The 22,252-nt window shown below is 45.5% G+C and overlaps 1 protein-coding gene across 1 annotated transcript in view; it reads left to right on the forward strand.

Moving 5' to 3' along the window:
- The first annotated feature begins 10,066 nt into the window (after positions 1 to 10,066).
- Positions 10,067 to 22,252, forward strand: part of PTCH1 (patched 1) — an 88,269-nt gene continuing 76,083 nt past the window's right edge. The window contains exon 1 of the mRNA XM_085632901.1: positions 10,067 to 10,218. Coding sequence (XP_085489027.1) covers positions 10,216 to 10,218 — 3 coding nt within the window. The 5' untranslated portion in view covers positions 10,067 to 10,215. The remainder of the gene's footprint in view (positions 10,219 to 22,252) is intronic.

Here is a 22,252-nt window from a genome sequence, read left to right on the forward strand (position 1 = left end):
TTTGGCCTGTTCAGATTTCAGGCCATCATCAGGACCGGGTTACTTATTTTACAAATGTGCTTGCTTGGAGGCGTATGTATGTTCAACAAGCAGGGTGTCTCACTAGGTTAGTACTAGATAATAGTTGCGAGCTAGGGAGGGTCAGAGGTAATGAGGGGTGAGCCTCACAAGACTTGAGCTGAGAGATGAGGCGCAGTGCGCGCTTAGGTTGCTGAAGTTCGAGAAGGTATGTCACACCCGGTGGGTCTATAAATTCCACAGCGGTGTGCGTTCAAAAAGGCAAGTTGTGAATCCTTGCGGACAAGACCCAATGGAAAGTGAAGAGCCCATACAGCGCTGGGGATAATTCTGTTCTTTGTCAGATCATGACAAACAATAACAAACTCTACTGAATAGCTTCAAGATGGCCACCAGCATTACCCAACAATGTGCTGGTACTGTGGTCTTCAATTCTAAGTTTGGGTGCCTATGCGTAGTGCATCCTCCAGAGATGTGAAGTGATTCCCGAAGTGGGATCAACAGCTAGTTTCCTCGGATTATCAAGTAGCTGTGTAGTTGGGGTGGGCAGTGGGTGGAAGAAACTAACCGCACAGTGCCTACAATGCACTTTGCGAGGAAATATTCAATCTACAAAGACTATACTTTCTTCAAGGTTTGGATTAGTTTCTCTATTCCAGCTAACCGTGCTCTCATGTAGTAACGGACTCCAATGAGGGTGAGACATTGAAACCTGCATCTCTAGAATGGGGGCATGACTTACACTTGCATGGGCATTTTATACCCGAGTGTGATAACATCGACACCTGTTACCCTTGCTGATTTGATCAAACTCTGCACAATCAAAAGATACTACTCTGCCATTTCCAGCTTATGTTTGCTACAAATGGGCTGGTTTGCAAAGAACGAAATGGCAGCATCTTTATGGGGTAGAGTGGGTATGATGTATCCATTTCTAAATGCGCTGAACTGATTCCTTTTCCTATGTTTAAACAAGCTGAGTTCTCAAGAACAATCCTTCTCTCTAGAGTGATATGTCAGATCAGACTGGAAGTTACAAAAGCCGTGTCAATCAGGCTTACATGCGGGTACCCAAGGATTGGTCTGGACCAGGTTTCCTGCCTATGTTGTGCCTCCCATCAAACATTTTGCCAAGTGACCTCCTGCCTTGCTAGCAGACCGACCTGATGAATTCAGAGACCGCTCAATGCGTTGCCTCTTAAAACCCAAAGTATTTAATAGGTCTCTCCATCTATGTGATGTGCAGAGTTATAAGAGGTAGTACAGGAGGTAAAAAATTCAACTGTTAATGCTCGCGAGCTGATTATCACCAGTCATGTAGGAGATGATGAGTGTGAAGTAGTTTGACTACTGAACACTGAAGTGTCTTGAAAGTTGCACAAAAGAAGCAGTGCAAGAGGGAAGCATTAGAAAATATTTCAAATATATATTCATACATATTTTCTGTCTTAACGTAACGGTAACCTGCTTCAGACATATTTATTTGCTCGTGCTAACTTTGGTATTAGAAGCGCTCGTCTCTGCCTTTGAGGGATGATGCGTATTGGCACACAAAAAGGTGAGAAACGTTTGCTCATGTAAAAAAAGGTTACATTTTTCTACCTCTCAAGGCCATCATCCTAGTCCTCGTGAGCTCAGTTAGGCACCTGCTTGTATGCATTGTGAAATTATCATGTGACCAATGCTAGAAAGCCATGTGAGGTGGAATATAAATTTGACCCTGACTGTACTTGACAAGTTTGTCTCCACCCACGATTAAAGGGCGACCCCCTGGTTGGTTTGTTCTGCCATTTACAGACTGCTAGTTTTTGATCAGACACAACCTAAACCCAAGGTGAAGATTTCTTTAATACTAGCAGATGCCACATCACTAATTTTCATCGTGGAAAGTTTGTAAAATAGCTGCATGAGATACTTTAATTGAAGTAGGGAAAATCCGAAAGGAATGTGCACGGGCACCCGAACTACGTTTAGATTTCTGAAATGAGAATCTTAAACTCCCACCATTATCCATGTGATTAAAACTTGTGATTCATGATAGTCATCTCGGACATTGATAGAACCAACTAAAAAGAATTCACGCCCCTGACGAAGGGCTTGCCCGAAATGCATAGGGCAGAAATATGATGATTATTTTTGAAAAAATACAATGTTCTTGGAATGCTATGAATGCAATAGCATAAACATTATGGGAAAACAATCGCTAAAGTGATCAAATGAATCAAAAGAATAAAAGAAAGTGTTCATAAACACAAAGTGTATCATTGATGTACAATTATTTGAAACCACATAACAACGGAGTGCTGAGTAAGAGACGTTACTCCCGCGGGAGATAACGCTTTTTCAACTGATACTTTAATTGAAGACATTATGGCTCAACAATCAGCCTGCAGCATTCCTTACACATCTCACATTGTGAGCCAGCAGGTTCTCTTTACTTTCATAAATGACAAAGGGCCAGATGTACTAAGCTAAGTGGTCATGATGACCAAATGTCAAATTTTTGCGATTCCCTATTTGTTAATCGCAAACATTAAAGTACATAAGTGTGTTTTACACTTTCTGCCATTCCCTGTGGGTCACAAACAGGAATATTAATGAGATAGTTCTCAGTTTGCGATCCATTGGAAATCGCAAAACTCACAGGGATGGTGGCCTACTGGGGTCAGCAGACCACCATGTCTGTGATTGCTTTTAAATAAAGCAACTTTTATTTTTATGCAGCCAGTTTTCCATAAAGTAAAAAAAAAAAGAAACGTTTCCTTTTTCTTTTTTTATGTTTAAATCTCTTTATTGAATTTTCAACATACGCAACAAAAAAATGATCATGTAGGTTTAGTCACCATGCTATTAACATTGCGAGATATATGACCTGAAAGGGTCAGGCTGGAACTGCCAATTCGGCAGGGGGGGCCACAGTAAGGTAGGATAGCCTACACGAAATAAAATTAAACAACAAAAATACATAAACATTGCAAACCCCCCCCCCCCCCCAGTCCCATCCCCCCCCCTCCACCCCTGTTCCTTGTCCACCACCGGAGCTGCCCAAATTATACTAGGTCACGATCATCGCTCCCCCTTTTGTGTGTCAGAGAGGCGTAATAAGCGGCGAAATCGGGGACAGGTGACTTTCCGGAATTCAGAGGCTAATAGATTTAGAAAAGGTTGCCACAATTCGATATATTGGATCCCTCGCCTGCGATCGTTAATGTCAGCTTCTCCATGCCAAGTACATGCCATAGGCGGTGTAGCCAACCTATGAACGTCAGGATGTGAGAAGTACGCCAGTGTGTGAGTAGGTTTTGTATCGTTGAACCCAGCGCTATTCTTTTTCATTTTTTAAGAGTAGGTGCCTGCTCTTAAAAAATATTTTTATTTTCATTCCCAAACAGGAAGGGGTCCCAGGGACCCCTTCCTTTTGCGAATGGCTTACAATCAACTTCGAGTTAGATGTAAAACGCGAATGTTTTGTGCCTGCATTTCAGTTGCAAAACATTTGTACATACCAATGTGAATCGGTTTTAGGAAGGGGCGCCCTAATATCCCCCTTGCAAGTACAGATTCACAATCTCAAATTGCAATTCAGTAACAGGTTACAGATTTGCAATTTAGGCTTTGTACATTTGAAAATACCTTTTTGCGTTCACAAACAAAACAAAAGCTTCGTAATTCAGACTCGAAGTGTGGTCCCTGCTACACCCAGAGGAGGAGGTGGGTTATGCACATTTTGTGCTTCAGGAATCATAAATGTCAACAGGAATTTATCACACAGGGTGTAATTTGTGAGATTAAATAACAACTGAGGATAAAAAAATAATCAGAATGTGTAACATGTTTTTGCCATTTACCTATGAATTGACAATTGACTGTTGGGAATCGAATCTCAGAACTTCATCAATGGTGTCACAAGTATAAAGGACAAGTGCTTAACTCACTGAGCTATCCAGTTTTGGATAGTGGTATGCAGTAGCCTCTTTTGGTGACATGAAAACATATGTTACGACACCTCTGCAGTTCCCATCTCTCCTGAGAGCTGGTCGCCTGAGGGCTCTCTCGGGCTGGTAGGAATGGGGTGAAGCAGATGAATGCTAATTTTCAGAGTGGGGTCTCAAAGAGACCATTTATCACCCTTGAGAGAGGCCCTGCTCGCTGCACACTGAGGGCTCCTGAGTGTATCAAGATTATGTGTAGGAAAGGATATGGTATGAACCAGGCAGACATACTTCAAGAGATGTTACTTCAATTAGGGCTTGCTTTATAAGTGCAGCTCTGCCCATTGGCCCCGAAAGTGACAACCTCTGGCCCAAAAGCAGGCCTAGTCTATCTGTGCAACGCCACTGACAGAATGACCAGCCTTGATCTACTTGGTGGTATCCATAAAATGCTGAAATATTGAAGATCATTTGGTACCATTTGAGTGGCTTCAAGCGTCTCTATCGGGTGCCCAGCTGTCTGATAGACAAAAGAGCATGCATTGCTTATATTGTGATATATCTATTAAGTTAGTTGTCACACAGAAATGCCTCGTGTAAGATCTATGGTTTTTTTTGGGGGGGAGGTGGGAGGGGGGGAGGGGTGGAGGGGTAATACTTGTTGAAAAACTGCTGTAAGACATGTTGATTTTTCCCATGTATTTAACGGCTTCCTGTATCCCTTCTGAAATGCTACTACAATATATGGCCTTTTGGTACCTTTTTAAAGAAGAGATCAGGCAGAAAATGAACAACCTGGTCCCAATATTTTCAAAATCGTCTTAAGTGGAGATCAAAGGCTCCTCGCAAAGCTCCCTGAGTGGAGGTACGACTTACTTGCAGAACCCAGTTGGGTGAGCTTTTAGGCCCCGCCTCTATGAAAGTTCACCAGCCTCTACTACTGACCTGATAGGGCCGCCAGTGCTGCCCTTCTGAGGTCACATATTTTATTTGATAAGCGATTCGTCTCATTAAAGAGGTCATGGCTCCATGAATGTCCCTGATACAAAAGCCTCTTCATGAAAGTGTGAAACGCTACCCACTCGTTTATTGAAATATAGAAGGGAAAGTAGAAGGGTATGTTCCAAAAGTGAGGCAAAAAGCAAGCCACCACAAGACATAAGCTTCTGTGACGTTCAAAACAGTGAATTACAAACGAGAGTAGTATTGAAGTAAAATGTCAGTGTCATTTTTCATGTATAGATTTTTGTTAGTGAGTAGGTAGATGCTCTGTGCAGAGATTGTAGTCTTGCTTTTTACTCCATCTTGCTTCGCCTCGGTCACCGACAAATGGTCCACCATGAATCTGGCCAGAGCGAACAGTTTTTGTAACTTTATCATGGACATGCTGATGGCACAATTTTTCGGGGGTCGCCTTAGATTAAACTACACTAGTACAACCTAAAACAATATCTGACAACACATGATTTTCCCAATCACCTATGAGTACTCTATAGATGGAGGGAAAGTGAAGGCAGTTAAGGTTCATAGAACGATGGGTGTGGTTAGGGATTTAAGGATGAAAAAGTAATTAAAGCTGAAGTACAGCGGAAGGCCCTGTAAGCAAGGCAAAGCACCTTAAAGAGAACCTGTCCAGCAGCATGGAGTAAGTGCAGACTGGCTAGGTGGCCTCAAATGAGGTGAGCAGCAGCATTTTGGACTCTTAAGAGTCTACACAGAAGATGATTGGCATACCAAGATACAATGAATTCCCGTAATCGAAGAGGAAACCAATAATTGCTGGCATGCCAGAGTCAAAGGGAGGGGGGCTTGGGATTCATTTCTGGAGGATCCGCAGATAGAAAAAACTATTGGCAGCAAAATGACTGAATTGAGACAAGAACAAATTGTTATCTCTTTATCCACCAGAACCACCCCAACCCCGCTCCAACTCAAGAAAGATTTGAAGACCTGCATCTTTAAGGAACACTACATCATAAACCAACAAAAGTCTACTAACCAGGAAACTCTTAAAGCACTTGACTTTATCTTTGCGTTTGACCAAGTACAGTGGTCCACCGCCTTTGAGAAGGTTCACAAATACCACATAAATACATATACAGAGAAATCCAAAGTTCTGAATGGATTTGGCCAGGGGTGTACCAAGATCAGTACACTAGCAACCGGAGGACCATAATGTGGGAGGTCTTCCACCTGATAAGAACTTCAGTCTTATTGGAGTTAAGCTTAAAGTGTTCACGTCTATCCATTTGTCTTACCTTCGCAAGGCACTTTCAAAATTAGACTGGGAGGACCATTGGTCATCATCCATATTAAGGATGAGCTGGGTGTCTTCAGTGTACATCATAAGTGAAAGACCAGAAGTACACGTGAGTTGTACAGGAGGGATAACAGGTTGAAAACAGTGGACTTCATGAGGTTCCCTGAGAGACCCCACAGCACAGCAGCTTCAAGGTGGTCTTAAGTTTGCGAAAGGAACTTATTGGGAATAATTTTAACCAGAATAAGAATCAATCAGTGACACTGCTAATCTAGTCAGGATTGTGGAGCGAGGCACCATATCAAACAATTCTGAGAGGTCCAGGAGAACCAGGGCAGCACAGCTCCCTTATCCACACATGACCAAAGCACATTGGAAATCTCCCGAAGATAGATTCTGTGCCATGGTGGGGGGAGGGGGGGCCGCAGCAGAATACACTGAATGAAGACATTGGCTGGATTCACAAAACTCAGTGGAACAGTTGTTAATGTGCCTTTCTAGAATCCAAGCGGTAAATGGCAGAAAGTAGGTGGGGCAAAAGCTGCTAAAAGTGATAGAATCTATGGAAAGCTTGATCAACAAAGGCACCAGTCTATGTATTCTATCTTGTAGTATAAAATGTTAGTTAAGTAATTGGTAAAATTCCTGTGAAGGAGGTATGGCAATGTTAAGGCAGGAGAGCATGATTTAACGATTTTGAATATTTCCTTACCAGAATTATTGCCCCAGAAAATCGTAGTGGAAGAGTAAGATAAAAAAGAAGTGAATTTTGAATCTGGACATTTTAAATGAGGCGAGACAACGGGCTTTGGTGTAGCCACTATAATCAGCTCGCCATTTCCTTTAATGAGTGTTACATTGGTCTTTGCACATCCTAAGCTCTCTGCGGCTGCAAGGGGTGGAGGCAGTGCTTCAGATGGGTCGGCACTGTCAGGTACTTAGTACCCAAGGCTTTTTTTGCTATTTGGGGGGGGGGGGGGGTGAAGGAGAGTAGATTACCTGCACTTCCCAGTAAAGGTGCAATACTTTTAATTGGAGAGAGCGGGCACTTCTCAGGAGCAAGTGGGTACTCTGGAACCGGGTACTTGTACTTCAATGTTTCCGTTTCAAGCATTGTGTAGAGGGATGCGTGCTGCTGCAGCAAATGGTTTTGAGGGAAGCTAGATGATCTAATGCATAAGAGATTCAAAAGTCAAAACGGATAGCATACGAGTCCAGAGAGTTGGTAGTGGAGGTGGTAGATGAAAAGTGTAGCCAAAGAAGCATCAGTAGCAGTGCTTAATTTGAGCCAGTGTTTGCAGGTGGAACCCACCTGCTCTTATTTTTAGGGACTGCCACTTATTTTTTCTCATCAGACTTTTACCCAGAGCAAGAGAGAGAAAAACCCACAAGGAGGGGGGGGGGGGGGGGGGGAAGAAGGAGGAAAAGAAAGACAGAAGAGCAGTGTTACAAGGAGAGGGAACAAGCAGGGATGAAAAGGAACCCGAAAGAGTGACTTTAAGAGGCATGAGATGCCTCATGCTGGATTAAAGTGCTATAAGGTGGAATCAAGATCACGCAGCCAACCGCAAAGTCCTTAGCAAACTTTAGGCACCAGCACTTTTTATTTTACCGATTAAGCACTGTTCAGGCACGACCTGTTTCCGCTCTGGGGAGACTGAAGTATGAAGAGGGGACTTTGCACTCAAACATAGTGACGAGTGGGAAACTTGATAAATGGATGGGATTGTCAAGAAACAGATACTTGAGAGGCTCTCCATCCCTCACTCCATTTTGACAGCCTTTTTCGTGGGTCTCCCAGTGTCCAGGTCAGTAGTTTTTAAGTCTGATATTCACCCTGATAGTTACCTGCTTTTTCACTCACTAGAGCTAAAACTTTGACGCCTTCCAAGAAGCAGGATGAGGCCTGACAAAATGAATAGCCAACCCCACCACTCCCTTTCTGGTTATAAATTAGAACTCATGGGATTGGCCTGCGATTTCAAACTCGTGCCACTTGCTGGACCAAGATACTAGCTTCACTGTTTCTATTAATCAAACCACAACATTTCACCAGTGGCATCACGTACGTAACAATCTTTATTTGTATCAGTTTATTAAAACCATTGCAAAAGAGAGAAAAACTTTAAAACAAGCAAACGGTCTCATACCAGTATGTAGATACAATTTACCTGACATATAAAACAATGATGTTACCAGCAAACAACCTAACAAACACTGAATAAGTTTAACATGACCCTGGTAATTGCTTAAGTCCCATGTATAGAGAGTGGCAAAGTGCTTAGACAAAGTGCCTGATTCTATAATTCTATGAATTAGTTAGGGTTCAATATACTCTCATCCATATTGGTGTACAATCCTAATTATTATAAAATATGAACCAAAGCTCACAAGATCTAATAAGATACATATGTTTTGAACTGAATTATCCGGTTCCTATATCTATGACTCAGTAGTGTGATCACTGTGCACTGGGGCATGTGGTGCCCACTGGAGTTGTCTGTCACTTTCGTATCTCATGGTTTCCTATACATTACATGGGTTTTATGTTTTGGCCTGTCACAGTCTTCTTAAGGTTACTGCTTGTTTCTTAACTCTATCCATACATATAACTGAAAATGTGTTTTTGTTACAGCAAACCTGTGGAAGCAATGTAATTCTTGCATCCTATTACCTAGGTTCTACTATGAATTTCGGGTTACATCATCTTCTTTCTTGTCTTTGGCGGTTGCGAGACACTAGCATTTTAACAGTTAAAAGGGACAAAGCAGTGAGCCCAGGAGATAAAATGATTTGCCAAGAATCACCTAGTTATATCAAGTGAGGGAGTGGAATTAGAATTCTGGTGTCCATGCCCCAAAGACAACAATGAATTGACTTCTCACATCTAATCTGAAATGTTTAATGCTGTATCTGAAACAGCAGCACACCCTTTGTAAAGGAGCCCTTATTAGCACTGTCTGGTCTGTTAACTACCTGCTTAGGCCCATGGGGTGAGACAGAGGGCAGATACTGCAGAACAAAAACACCAAGCCTGCTCTTACCTGTGAATGAATGCCTGGTGGAAAGCACCCTGCCTACTGCCAAATTTTCAGAATAATTCCACAGACAACAAAGTGGGTCCAAGGGTTGCATCACACTTGCAAAGCCAATGCAAACCCACACAGCGGGACAATAAAAATAAAGGCTCCTCACCAGGAAAAACTAACTTGTATGTGTGTAGGCACTTTTAAAATGAATCTGCTGTTGGCGTGCAACTGACTGTCATGGCTGACATTTCCAGTCCTAGACTTTACGAGACTGCCTAGTGCATTTTGGGTATTGTAGTCCTGGTATGCTTCACTTGAACTAATTAGACCAATACATCTAAAAGCCGTTATTTGTATGTGAGAAGTCCAGGACTGGAAATGGATTGTGTCCGAACTACCAAGCGTCCAGCAACAACTCCAGCATTTTTAAAGAACATAGCTATCAGTTTATCTCGCCCTCTCTACGCTTAGCATTGTTCCCTTTAGGTGGTGTGCTGTCTCTACTGGTTAGCAAAGACACAACTTCTCGAGATTGTTCTCCCACTGGGTACGCTCCTCTCTACCTCCCCGGCGCACCCCTCTTCCCCAGCCCGCACACAGCCAGCTTTGGCCCCGGCCGGAGCGCTCTGTTTACCCCGCAAGCCCGGGCCACGGCGCACACCGACTCCCACCCCAGCAAGATGTGCCGCCTCGGCCGGCTCCTCGCAGAGTGTGAAGGTTTCCGGGCCCGTCACGTGACTCTGACAGGTCCTGCCTATCGAGGGAGCCGGACCACCCACGTGGAGACGATGGGGCTGCTTAATAGGAACAGGCATGTAATTGTGCGCGTTCCCCGCACTCGGCGTGATGCCCGCAGCCCGGGAGGAGGCGGAGGATTAGCGCACGCTCGGCTCCCGATGGCCCCGCACTGCTGACACCGGAGAGCCGCGCACCGGAGCACAGACCGCGCCGGCGGGACGCCCGCGCCCCGGGGGACATGGTAAGGGACGGGGGAGCGCGGCCGCTGGCGGGGAGGTAGGGACGGGCCAAGCCCCCGCGGCATCGGGGATGGGGCTTTGGATGCGGGGGCACCAGTACCTGCTGTGTTAGACTGTTTTAACCCTAATTGTCGCCGTCCCCGCTCAGAGAGTGTTTCGTGCGACTTGTCAGGACGCTCTGAGACTGCTGCTGCTGGATTTTCCGCGGTGTGATGGAGCTGATCAAAGGGATGACAGTGACTTAAAATGCTGGCTGTTAAAACAAGTTATTTCTGGGGTGTGTGGTATGGTTGCGGTCGGAGTGCGCTTCGGAATTCAATATAAGGTATTTAGCGTTGCACGACAGATTTTGCCATGAAGACACATACATGTATTAGGTTGCATGCCGCTGGATAACGTGCGCTAGACCCTATATAACTTGCTTTGGGCGCTACAACATGCAATGCCGGGGCCTGACAGTGGGGGTTTCAGTGTGTGTACCTGTTGCGTTATGCTCTGGCCTCTCATGGGATGGCGTATGTTACGACTCCTGCGTGATTTCTGTCGTGTCTCGGTCTCTGCTGAGAGCTGCCCCTCCGGGGGCATCGCACAGGGAGGGCAGGCAAGGGGGTGAAACGGATGAATGCTAATTTTCATACGAGGTCTCCCGGGTCCCATTTTTCACGCTTGGGGGATGCCTTCCTCTCTAAGTGCCCCCCGCATCCCAGCTGTGCTGCACGGAGGACACATTATGTCCCGACGCAAACTCCACCAACCCGTCGCCCCCACACCTCAGCCCGGTGCACTGGTGCTGACCCGGGCCTCCGGGGCAGGGGTGGGTCGGCTTCCACCGCACATGGGTGTGCTGCTGGTACTGCATGCAGTCAGCCGCGCTGCCCCTTGGCTTTATACCCACCTTACCCCTGGAGTAACCGGCGTATTAATGTGGGTACTGCCTCCTCGACAGCCTGATGGTTTATAACCGGTATGGATCTCTCACTCAGCCCTTGAAAGTTTTCAGTGATGGTGGGATGTCCACCATATATTTAACGTTCTAGTGCAATTGGCACCTGCCAAAAACTGGGATTTTCTTCCGGAAGGTAGGGATACTTCCATGACAGTGCGGCTCTTGTTCAAGCGAGGAATACTTTTAAGGGGAATTGAATAAAACATGGCATGGGCTTTTTATTGTGTTTTAGCCAAAACTGACGGTCTATCTTAAAACATAGATTGGGGGTTGTCCTCTGATCACCTCGTATAGATGCGTGCAGCGTAACTCGGCGTCACGGCAGTTCCTGGCAAGGCTGCGCCACTTGGATTAAAGTCAGATTCCCCCCCCCCTTACAGAATTATCCGATGCTTTATGAAACGGGAACCGCATCTTGCACCTGCCTAAAGTGGGTCACCGGTCAGCCTTCGGTCAAACCGTTTTAAAAAGACGGTCTACAGCCGCCGGGTTCCACCACCCCCGTTTCTGTACACACATCCACCTGGGCGCAGTTGTGAGGCATAAATGTACCCTCAAACGCTTGTGAGGGCGGTAGCATAGCGGGTGGCATGTCGCACCAGTAAATATTTGTGGAGAGCCCAGGCATACTGTCTCGTCTCCATGCAGTGGAAGCGAGGCTCTGATAGCCCTGGCTGTAAACCCTGGAGCGACAGCCCGCTTTCCTTTCTCTCTGCGCCCCCACTTCCACACACCTCGGGTTCACTCGCTGCCACACACCGCGCGGAGCCCCGTGGAGACGTGTAGGCGGGATGTGTAAACCGGATTAGCAGTGTGAAAGAGGGGCGCACAATGCGCCCCTATTGTCTTATCCCCTTTCATTTCTCACGCCTATATCGGCGGTAAACGTGCTGCGCGCGCAGTGGGCGAGGGGAGGAGGCGGTGGCGGAGATCAGTGGCATTAATGTCTCTTCTTAAGGCCCGGAGATGGGCAGCGCAAGGGCTTGTTGCCCCCCGCGTCTTATGGGATCTTGTAAACTGGAGGAACGTTGTGCGGGTCCGCAGCCCTGCCCAGGGCGCCATTGGCTCTTACTCCGGTGCTGTCACGCGCGCTACGGAAAGAAAATAGCGGGTCACATGTTTGTTGACGGTCACTTCAAACGGACCTTGCTTTTGAGATGTATATAAAACACTTTATCCACATAGAGGAAAACACTATTTAATCATACCTGTCAAAGTCGGCGTCTGCCAGATGAGGAAACGGAGGGGATACGGTGGTTTGACCAGGATCACACAATGGGGAATCCGAGATTAGAACTCTTGATCGTTACTGAGTTGCATGGTCGATAAATCATAGACCGGAAAACATCTGCTGGCTTCTATGTGTACCCCGTGCAGGGCATGTTACTACCATATGTTTAGGAAGTATGTATGGGCAATAGAAGGTGGGTATTTCTGAACTACTACTGTCCCCATTACTCTGGTGTTTACACAAAACTGTGCTGCTCCTGTGCTTGTTTTGGGGGTGAATGCTCGGCCAGAAAGCCACACATCTGTCAAGCTCGTCTCACCGGACAATCGCATCGGCCTTTTCACCAGCAGTCCGGATAGATGGGCCCTTCCCCAGAGCCCCTTTTCCTCTTCTCTTCTTCCAGCCACGTTTCAATGTTTACTTCAAGAGGTGGGCGCAGGAAAGGGCAGCCTTCGCTGGGCCCTGTGTTGTGTTGAATGCTCTCCTCCTATGAGGCTTTACCGCAGACCTCTGGTGCCCTGCTCAAAACTATATAGGGGATATTATATAAGAAAACTGTACCAGGACACACTCCGCCTTTGGAGAGGGAACTTGCATTACTCTATTTTGGTTGTTGATTAATTAAAAGCTACAAACACACGTACTGAACACCAAGATTGTAACTCTGTTGAATCTAATTAAATTGTGTCCTTTGTACTATGTAGGCCTCCACTCGTATCTAACTCGTGTTTTACTCGGCACCTATGGAGGAGCATGCGATGTGCTTGGAAGTACCCATATGACGAGGATACGCTTAGATCGCCACCTGCCCGGCTTTTTCTCGTACCCACAGACAGGCTAGTTGGAGCCCCCTGGCTCCCTCCTCAGCCCTCGGAGATGTCCCGTGCTGTCCCTAGCACCCCCCTGAACTCTCGGAGATGGTACAATCTGACCCCTGGGCTCTCTGGATGGTACAAATTGGACCCTAGCACCCCCAGCCTCCCATGCTCAGGCCATGCATATTAGAAACACAAAGGGCGCGAGTGTAAACAGTGCCGGGATTGATCGGGTCGGCATTATCGCCAGCATTGTCGCTCACATGCATCAGCAATGAGGCAAATTGGGGGCAGGCCTGGCCGGGCCACCCAGGTCGCGGGCAGGCTTTTTACACGGACACCTCTTCCTTCTCTACCCGCCCCCCCCCCTCCCCCCCTCCCCCCCTCCGTTCTCTTTAAACATAACAGAAACCAGGCCAATTAGATGCCAGCGGTAATTCATCTCTTGCGCGCCGAGCAGGCAGGACCACAGGGGGAGAGGCATTAAGACAGAGCCTGTTTGGTTTGAGGCTGCGCCTCGCGCCCCTGGAAGCAGCGGCAGGAATGCCCTATTGTTTCTCTGTTTGGGAGAATTAGAAGTTATCCGCTGGCTGGCGTGTGGGGGCAGTGGGAGGGGTTTGCACAGCTCGGCGCACTTCCTCTGGAGTGAGCTCTCTACCACCGCCAGTCAGTCTGCCCTGAGAGGACCCTGGGCCTCAGCGAGCGACAGGGACTGCTTGCTGGGCCTCGCGGCCCCCTAGTACGAGCCCGCTGTGAGAGGCCCGGGGTGGGGGTGCAGACATTCACCTTGACTACTGCTAGGTCTCGGTCCCCTCGACAGTACCAGCCTGCAGTGAGTGGGCCCTTGGGGGCCACTGATGCACACGGGCTGCTCCCGGGCAACGCGTCCGGCTCTATAGCAGATTGGTGACTTCAGCTTTTGGCCACTCCAAGCCACACAGACAGCTGCTCGGTCGTTCTGCAGTCCTCTGGGCCACGCAGACCCCTTTAAATAAGCAGCCTACATGTGAAGGGAACATGCATGGACCACACTGACAACTGCTAGGCCAAGCAGTCCCCCTTAAAGTACCTTCTCGGGGGACGAACCCACGGTTCCCCCGACTGCTTCTGGGTGACATAGATGGCTTTAAAAGGCTGACGGGGGGCCTGGGCCCCACTGGTTATTACCAGTTGTTTGTGCGTTGTGCCAGTCTGACGGGAGAGGACCCGGTGCTGTCTAAGGCACACTCCTCCCCTAAAGTGTAAGCCTGCTCCGAGAGTTCCTTGGGTGGCACCGACTGTTGCTCACTAGTGCAGTGGGCCACGCCACCCTGTTTCAAGTGCTAGCCTGCCGTTAAGGGGCCCTGGGACCGAGGCTGCTGTCAGGCCGCTCATCTCTGTACAGTGCCACCATGTTGTGCTGTTGCCTTCGGAGACACGGTCTACTGTACAACGTGTGCAATGCTCTGAGCCACGCAGGCCCCTCCCATGTATTCCTAGCGTTCACAGGGGCTCCTCTGGAGTAGAGGCCACTCCATATTGTGTCATAGTCAGGGCCATTGGAACTATGCGATACTTCTGCGTTTTGTGCACAATTGTGTATTTACCACATATTCCATTGCATGCGTAATCTGCAGATTTTATCCCCCCAAAAATTCTCGCTCAAACGGATCATAAGGTACTAAAACTGTGGCGACACCTGTTGCCCCAGTGGAAGGCTGACTGGTTACATTTCATTTGCTTATTGATGTATTCAATTGTAATTGAATGTTTTATACTGCTTACTACCCCTAAACACTTTATGGCGAGTAGCACACTACTCTGGAACCCAAGGATAGTCGTTGATCCAGTGAGTAAATGTTGGTTATTGGGATTAGTCCCGTTCATTCACTCTGGTTACTTTGTGATAGCTGACATTAATGCCAGTTTGCGTGATCATTAGTGGGGGACTATCTGGTTTCAGGTGAATTGTTGGGGTGAGAGGCTGGCAGAGAAGAGATAATGTCAAGTTGTAGGGGTTTAAAGTGGTTTTGATCTATGAAATGAGGTGACCCCACCCCCTTTTTGCAGTATTGCAGTAAAAGAAATTAAGGTCGACTGGTGTGAGACGAGAGGGAAAAAAAGGAAAGGAATCAAACTGAAAGGAGTCGAGGTCCGTTTTTCATCCGGGGTTTGAGGATTACAGTGAGACTCTGGTTCATTTAGGAGATAAACTAAACTTGAGCTCATGAGGTGAAACTTTAGCTCAAACACTGGTAACATGTAAAAATGACAAAGCAATGAATTCTATCAGATATAGACTGCATTACACATTTGCCTTTCTTGCCTCCTAATTTAATCAACCTGCCACAAAATGTGGTACTCCCCTACCATATAATTCCAGTGGCCCTGGTCACTGTATGCCACAGAGGAGGATTAGACATTGGTGAAAACGCACCTTTTGCTTTACTCTATACAGATTAAAAAAAACCTTTTTTCGTTTTCTTTAAAACACTTGGACCCCCTTCATCCTGAGCATGCATTGGTCATACTCCCTTGTGGAGAATGCCTTTTGAGTCAGACACATTCCTTTTCTACTAACTGCTTGAAAGGTAAGATGCGGGTTTTGTGTCCTCTTAGTGGCCAGCCCCAGCTTGATCGAGACCACTAAACGCTCCTTTCAGTGAGTGTACGAGATAACTCACTAATTTCCTAATGTGCGCACACTGAAAACGCATAGTGACTATATGTAAATGGAGTGTCCAGTGTTGTTGATGTCAGATAAGCAGTAGAAACTCCAGGAGACATCTACTGCAATTGTCTTCTGCACAACCGTACACATAACTTTCCCTTCTTTTGAGGTCGGGTTCATCTAATTGCATTAAAGGGGTCGTCCACTAAATGTCACAGCTTATCTGAAAACCTCAGCTAACGATGGAACTTTCTTGAACGCCTATTATTCGCAATGTATAATCGTGTAAAGGGAACTGTCCTTTCTTTATTTTTTTCTTCACATGATGGCGCCTTCAAAGCAAGTAATGTGTTGCAAATGGTTGGTGTACACATTGTGTGGGTCCAGAACAAAGAGCAGACGCTCGCATTATCCTGGTTAGTTTGGAGATGTATGAATGATTCTGAGGACCACCCACTGCAGCTCAATGGGCATTTCATGGCTTTTGTCCAACCTGCGCCAAAGCAACAAGACGCCTTGTTGCAGCAGGCAGATTAGCATACCACCACTCCGCTCTAAAAGGGAGCTGGTGTGTTGGGCTGCCCAGCTCTGCGCCCTTCCCATATCTAAACAAGCATTCTTTAGTTGTAGGTCCGACATAGCATTTGCGCAAACACAACTGGGCAAGGTGTCCGCTCACTTTAAAAAAATATATATATATATATATATATATTTTTTTTTCATTGTTTTGTCGTAAGAGCCCATCATTACCAGTACATGCAAGTGCCTGAGCAGCTGATGTTTTAAGTGCAGTATGAAACTATACCTTCACCCAGCATGCTTCACCCACCCTCAAATGTAGACTTGCACCCCCAAGCGAAGGCTCTGATCTCGGAATACATATGGACACAAGGCCTTATAACACAAGGCTACTATACATTTCCGTCTATGTTGGCGTGCTCTATACATTTGTCTATGTAAAGCCATGTTCCAAGTATTGAACATTGGGATACACCTATGAAGAGCCCAGATTCACGTAAGGAATGATGTCATCCTGGTAAGATGTGCCCTGCTGTGTGCAAGTGCTTCTTCCATGAAAGATCCCTACAGCACCTTAGAAGAGATTTACTCTTAATAGGATCCTCCGCCCTTTACAGGTATTGCTTCTCGGTAAATTTGTGAATGGACCTACTTGGTATACACCAAGAGTGGTTCCACCTCCAAAAATCCTCAGACTCTAACATACCAGTAGTAGAATGTGTGTCAGGAACATTACAGCTACACAGCCCTGCTCCACATTGGACCCCCCCTACACATTTTACCAGCACGCCTTCATCCTGGAAGAAACCAGATGGACTCCAGTTATAATCTACTATTTAAAATACCTAACATGCCTTTGAAGCGCAGGCTTCCTTCGAAAGAGCCCCAGTCTATGCATGCAAAGTTGTAGGAGATGGTTGACTGTTTTTTTGTGTGTGCACTGGTTGCTTTATGAAGGAATGCATCAATCAATCAAACTGTGATTTGTAAAGCACACTACTCACTCGGGAGGGTCTCAAGGCGCAGGGTGGGGGCGGGATATTGGGCAGCTTGGAGTCCTCTGAAATGCCAGGTCTTGAGGCTCTACCTGAATGTTGCAGTGTGGGGGTTCGTCTGAGGGGGAGTTCGTTCCAGGTCTTGTCCCCGATGTAGGAGAAGGCCCTTCCTCTCGGTCTGGCTCTCGGGATGCAAGGGATTTCCGCGGAGGTTTCTCTCACCAATTACGAGCGACCTACTGCATGTGAAAGGACACCATGTCAAGGCAAGAGATCTGAAGCTTGGTAGATGTACCCTGCTCATCTAGGAATGGACCACCTCTTTGTATGTGATCTGAGTTCTAAATAAGGATACCCGTGGTCCATATATGAAGGGAATCCCACCCCAAAAAAATACATCATAGAATGGGGTTCACCTTTCCACCATGCGCCAGGGGCATTAGCAGCTACATGACTAAGGCAGTTCCTTGCATTGCGTCACCAATGAAAAGTCCAGTTTCACAAAGGAAGAGGACTGTATGAGGAGATATGGTTCATGTAAGGGGAACACGAGCCCATCTGTGTCTATGAAGACCCCTGAACTGGAAGGAACAAACGCCAACAGCAATAGGTAGCCATACTAGTAGTAGGCTGTGCGCTACAGAGACCTGATCCATCTAACAAAAACCTTCCCCCCCCCCCTCCCACCACTGATGTACAAACCTGAATTCTGCTGCAGCTTCTTCGGTCTAATATACCTGCTCCTTACACGAAAAAGTATTCTAAACAAAAAGTTCCCTTCCCGCTCTGGAAAGCCTTCTGTGTTTGTTTCAACAGTGCTTGGTCTCAATGTTCTTGCACTTCTGAAGGGGGTCCATTTGCAAATATGAATCCCTTTCTGATGGTGTGAAGAATCCGTTGCTTCGTGTGCTGTTGTTATCCCTCCAGGCAAAAAGCACTGTTCTGGCTAAGGAGCTTACCTCCAGGTAGAGGAACCTCGCTTGACCCACGTCTCTCACATAGGAAGAGCTTGTTCGGTGTATTTAGGATCTGCTCTTGTTGCTTGTAAGCACTTTGCTTTATGATTGTTCATAGGGTTTTCTCACTGTGCCCTAAAGCCATTTTTGTATGGTTAAGAAATGTCCATAATGAAAGGCACTCAAAGGGGAAAAAACTGCAGTTCTAATTAAGAGTCATGCTATATGTAGTTTGGGAATTTCCCCATGATATGGATGCACCCAGTGCCTCTATATGTTAGGATTCTGTCCAATAGACATCATAAAACTTCAGGCATATGTTTCTAGTTTCTTCCCACATATGTACCCAGTGCTCACTTCTCAGTACTACCTGTGTAACTCTTGCCACCCATTCAGTTTAAACTGGGATTTTGAACCTGTTTGACTATTGTCCAATTATTTCTTCGGTTCTGCTTGTACAAGTATTCTCTGTAAGAGCCAGTGTCTGTTCCTCTTTCCCACACTTCACTGGAAAGCACGCTCGTGCCCTCGGGTCTAGTTTGTGCTGTGGAAATAGATAAACAACCTCCATGCTCCCTTTGTTCAGTCTGTCTGTCTGTCTGGTGGGTGCTTGAATCACGCCTCCGATACAGTGGAAGTGAGCTCCTTGCATACAAAAGCCCTTTTCTTCATATCTTGTTTGTAGGAGCCGCTCGGCATCTAAGTTTACCTTCATGTGGGCGTTGCAGCACTGCTTGCTGAATGTAGAATCTGCCATATGGGTCTTTCCTATTGGACATTAGAGCCTGCCTGCTATATATTTAATCCCTACTTTTCCTTGTGTGGAAAGCCTGCTGTTCTCATGCTCCTTCCCTGATCCAACCATGGAAGAGTTCTCCATCTCTTTTGCAAGAGCCCTATCATATGCCTCGGCGTATCTGAGAAGGTGTCTTTATATGATTGAAAAAGTTGTGTCATAAGTCTCTGCACGGCCCTGTGTACTTGTGTTGGATCCCTGCACCATATGTTCGGCCCTTTCTGCCCTTCACGTCGTATCCTTTCCAATCAATTGTAATCCGACTGTGTCTCTAAGAACAAATCGAGGAAGAACCCAAGCGGTTTGTAAGTTATATTTTTATTGGATGCATGAATGGACGTGTGATCTAGGCTTTGAAGAGCATGTAGGGAAAAGTGAGTTAATCTAATCGAGCTTACTAGGGATGTCTTGGATCCTGAAGAAAGCTCTTTGACCCATGGGGCAGAAAAGGCTGTATGAAACATGTAAACCTAGAAAACAGACGTTGGAGTACTAATGACCCCATGAATATCAGAATGTTTTTAACTTTCCAAAGAGACCCGTGGAAAAAATTGGGCTCCAGAGGGGTCCTCTTTAGGCAATTTTAAATTTGGTTAAGGAATCCTCCACATTGATATCAAAGTGCTCTCTCCGAAAGTGAGTTTGAGCCTGCCCAGAGGTATTTGACTTTATGGGCGAAGACTCTATGATGAAGCATGCCACAGGATTTATGTGGGTGAGAGTTCTTTGAAAATCTATCTCTCCGGTGGGTAGAGAGACTTTTGTTTGCTGGATTAGTAGACAATTCCTTGGTTCAGGATGAGTATTTGTCTCTTGCAACCAACCACACAGCCTATATGGCTGAAACGCCTATAAATATTTGAGTACCACAGAGGCCTCTCTCTGAAAGGGCAAATAACTTAAGACTATTCCAAGATTTCCACCAGCACTCCACAATTTTTATTCCCTGGGTATGGACCTACCTGTACGTGACTAACTCTTCACCAAATCACAGCATGCTGGTTAGTGTTCCCTTTCCTTGTTCCGAGTATGGAATAGGTTACCATGTGCAGAGAAGAAACCATGCACTATAAAATGCCCTTCATAGCGAAACAATGGTGTCTTCAAAATACTCAGTGCTTAATTTGAGCTGATGGTTTCCAGTGCCAACATAATATAAACAATGGTTCCAAAGGGAAGCAGTTACTTGAAATTGAAATAAATCAAACAGCAACAAAATTTCTTAAGAAGAATCACAAAACACAGCATTAATAGATCAACCAAATAATCAATATTGCACAGTGAATTACAATTCGAAAAAACAGCAATTTATTTTTTGGGTTTTTATTTGGATATCAACTCATTTGAATATGGACAAAAATGAAAAGGCTGTATATACAATATTTGTAAAAAAACGACGCAGTGACAAAGTGAATAAAGTGAATAAGTGTAGTTGTGAAAGTGTAAATATTTACAATATATGCACGTGATTATCAATAAAATCCAAGTATACACAAACATTTTTTGCAACAATTTGCAAAAAAGTCCGCAGCTTAATTATGGATAAAGAATAAACCTTGTAAGGCACATGTCCTAATTTTTTATGGTATATACAAGGAATTTCCAATTGGTAAGGGACTGTAGAACCGTCAACGTTTCGACCCTATATCAACCAGTCGTTGTACATAGTCATATCGGGTCTTCTTCAGGACACAGGAGGTGTATAACAGCCTAAATTGTAGGTGATGGGACAGATGTCCACCAATATGCCGCAGTTGCCACTCGATATCAATCGGAAGGGACTACCAGAATCGTAGAAGATCTTGACTGTTAAACAGATTCGTCTTGGTCTAATTAGTAAGTCTTTTTTCGTCTTTTTCTCTGATTAACGGGACCTGTTGTGAATTGCTGACTTCAAGGTAAAGACTTTACGTATAACACTGCAGGAGGCACAGTCATCAGAACACGAGTTCAACTGATGCTTTTTCGTAGTTTCTCTTATTCAGGGGGAGTCCGTCTGTTACACGCAGCCAACAGCACCGGCACTTAACACCAGCGCTTTCCATGAGCACTGGTTAAGGACACAATTGATGGGGAGATTAAGTGATTTGCCCAGAATCGCAGGATGTTGAGCCAACACGAGATTCAAATCTGGTGCCCCAGCTCCGAAGTTTGTAGCTCTGAGCATTACACCTCGCAACTGTACTATTTGCATTATATTTGTTGAGTTACCGTAGTCCACGTGATTAACTTAACTTACAATGTGCTGCAAATGTATAAAAATGCAAATAGGCGAAGTTGATGCTATATATAACCATTCCTAATCATTCCCAAATGTATTGTCCTAACCGATTTTGGTGGCAATGTATTGGGAATAAAGTACCCCCGTTGTACATTATAAGGATATTGCAAGACGAAGAGGAGCTTCACGACCCTTTTGAGGAAAAAGGCAAGTTCCTTTACAATGTCCTGGAACATTGAGGTGACTTGTAATCTCTTAAATATTTCATCACGTGTCTTAATATGTACAAATATGTAGAAATAAGGTTGAATCTGTAGTGCAAAATGAAAACCATCAAGGTGTACAGCTAGTAAAAAGTTGAAACCACATATTCTATGCAGCCTAATGTAGGTCACTTCAAAAATTGCTATAGTTCATAAGGCGTGGTGTGGTGCCTTGCAAAGAGATTCCTACTTTTGTATAATGAACTATAGTCATTGAAAAAATAACAGCTGCCATAAATGGTTTATTTCTGCGGAAGGTTGTTCACTTCAGAAAAGGAGTTGAGAAAAGTTAGTTCCCTTTTTCTTTGTTTTAAACAATGTGTATGGTGTATTTACGGATTGGTGTGTTAGAAAAACTTACATCCTAAAGACTTTCCTTTCACACCTCCTGCACCCCAGCAAGACTGTCATCACGTTTTCTTTCTCCAACTGCTAAGTGGGAGGAGTTTGTAAACACCAACCCTCATGTAAAAAAAAAAAATAAATAAGCAACAATTGGTCAGAAGACATAGCCTGACATTGGATCTCTGTCTATGAAGAGCAGCAAATGTGACGAGATAAATGCAGAATTTACCCGGCATCTTAATTTATTGCTTGGACTTTTGCGACCCACCAAAAATCTGCTCATGGGTGACTTGGGAAAC

This window comes from Triturus cristatus, chromosome 2_1 (assembly GCF_964204655.1).
Source record: "Triturus cristatus chromosome 2_1, aTriCri1.1, whole genome shotgun sequence".
NCBI classification, from domain to species: Eukaryota; Metazoa; Chordata; class Amphibia; order Caudata; family Salamandridae; genus Triturus; species Triturus cristatus.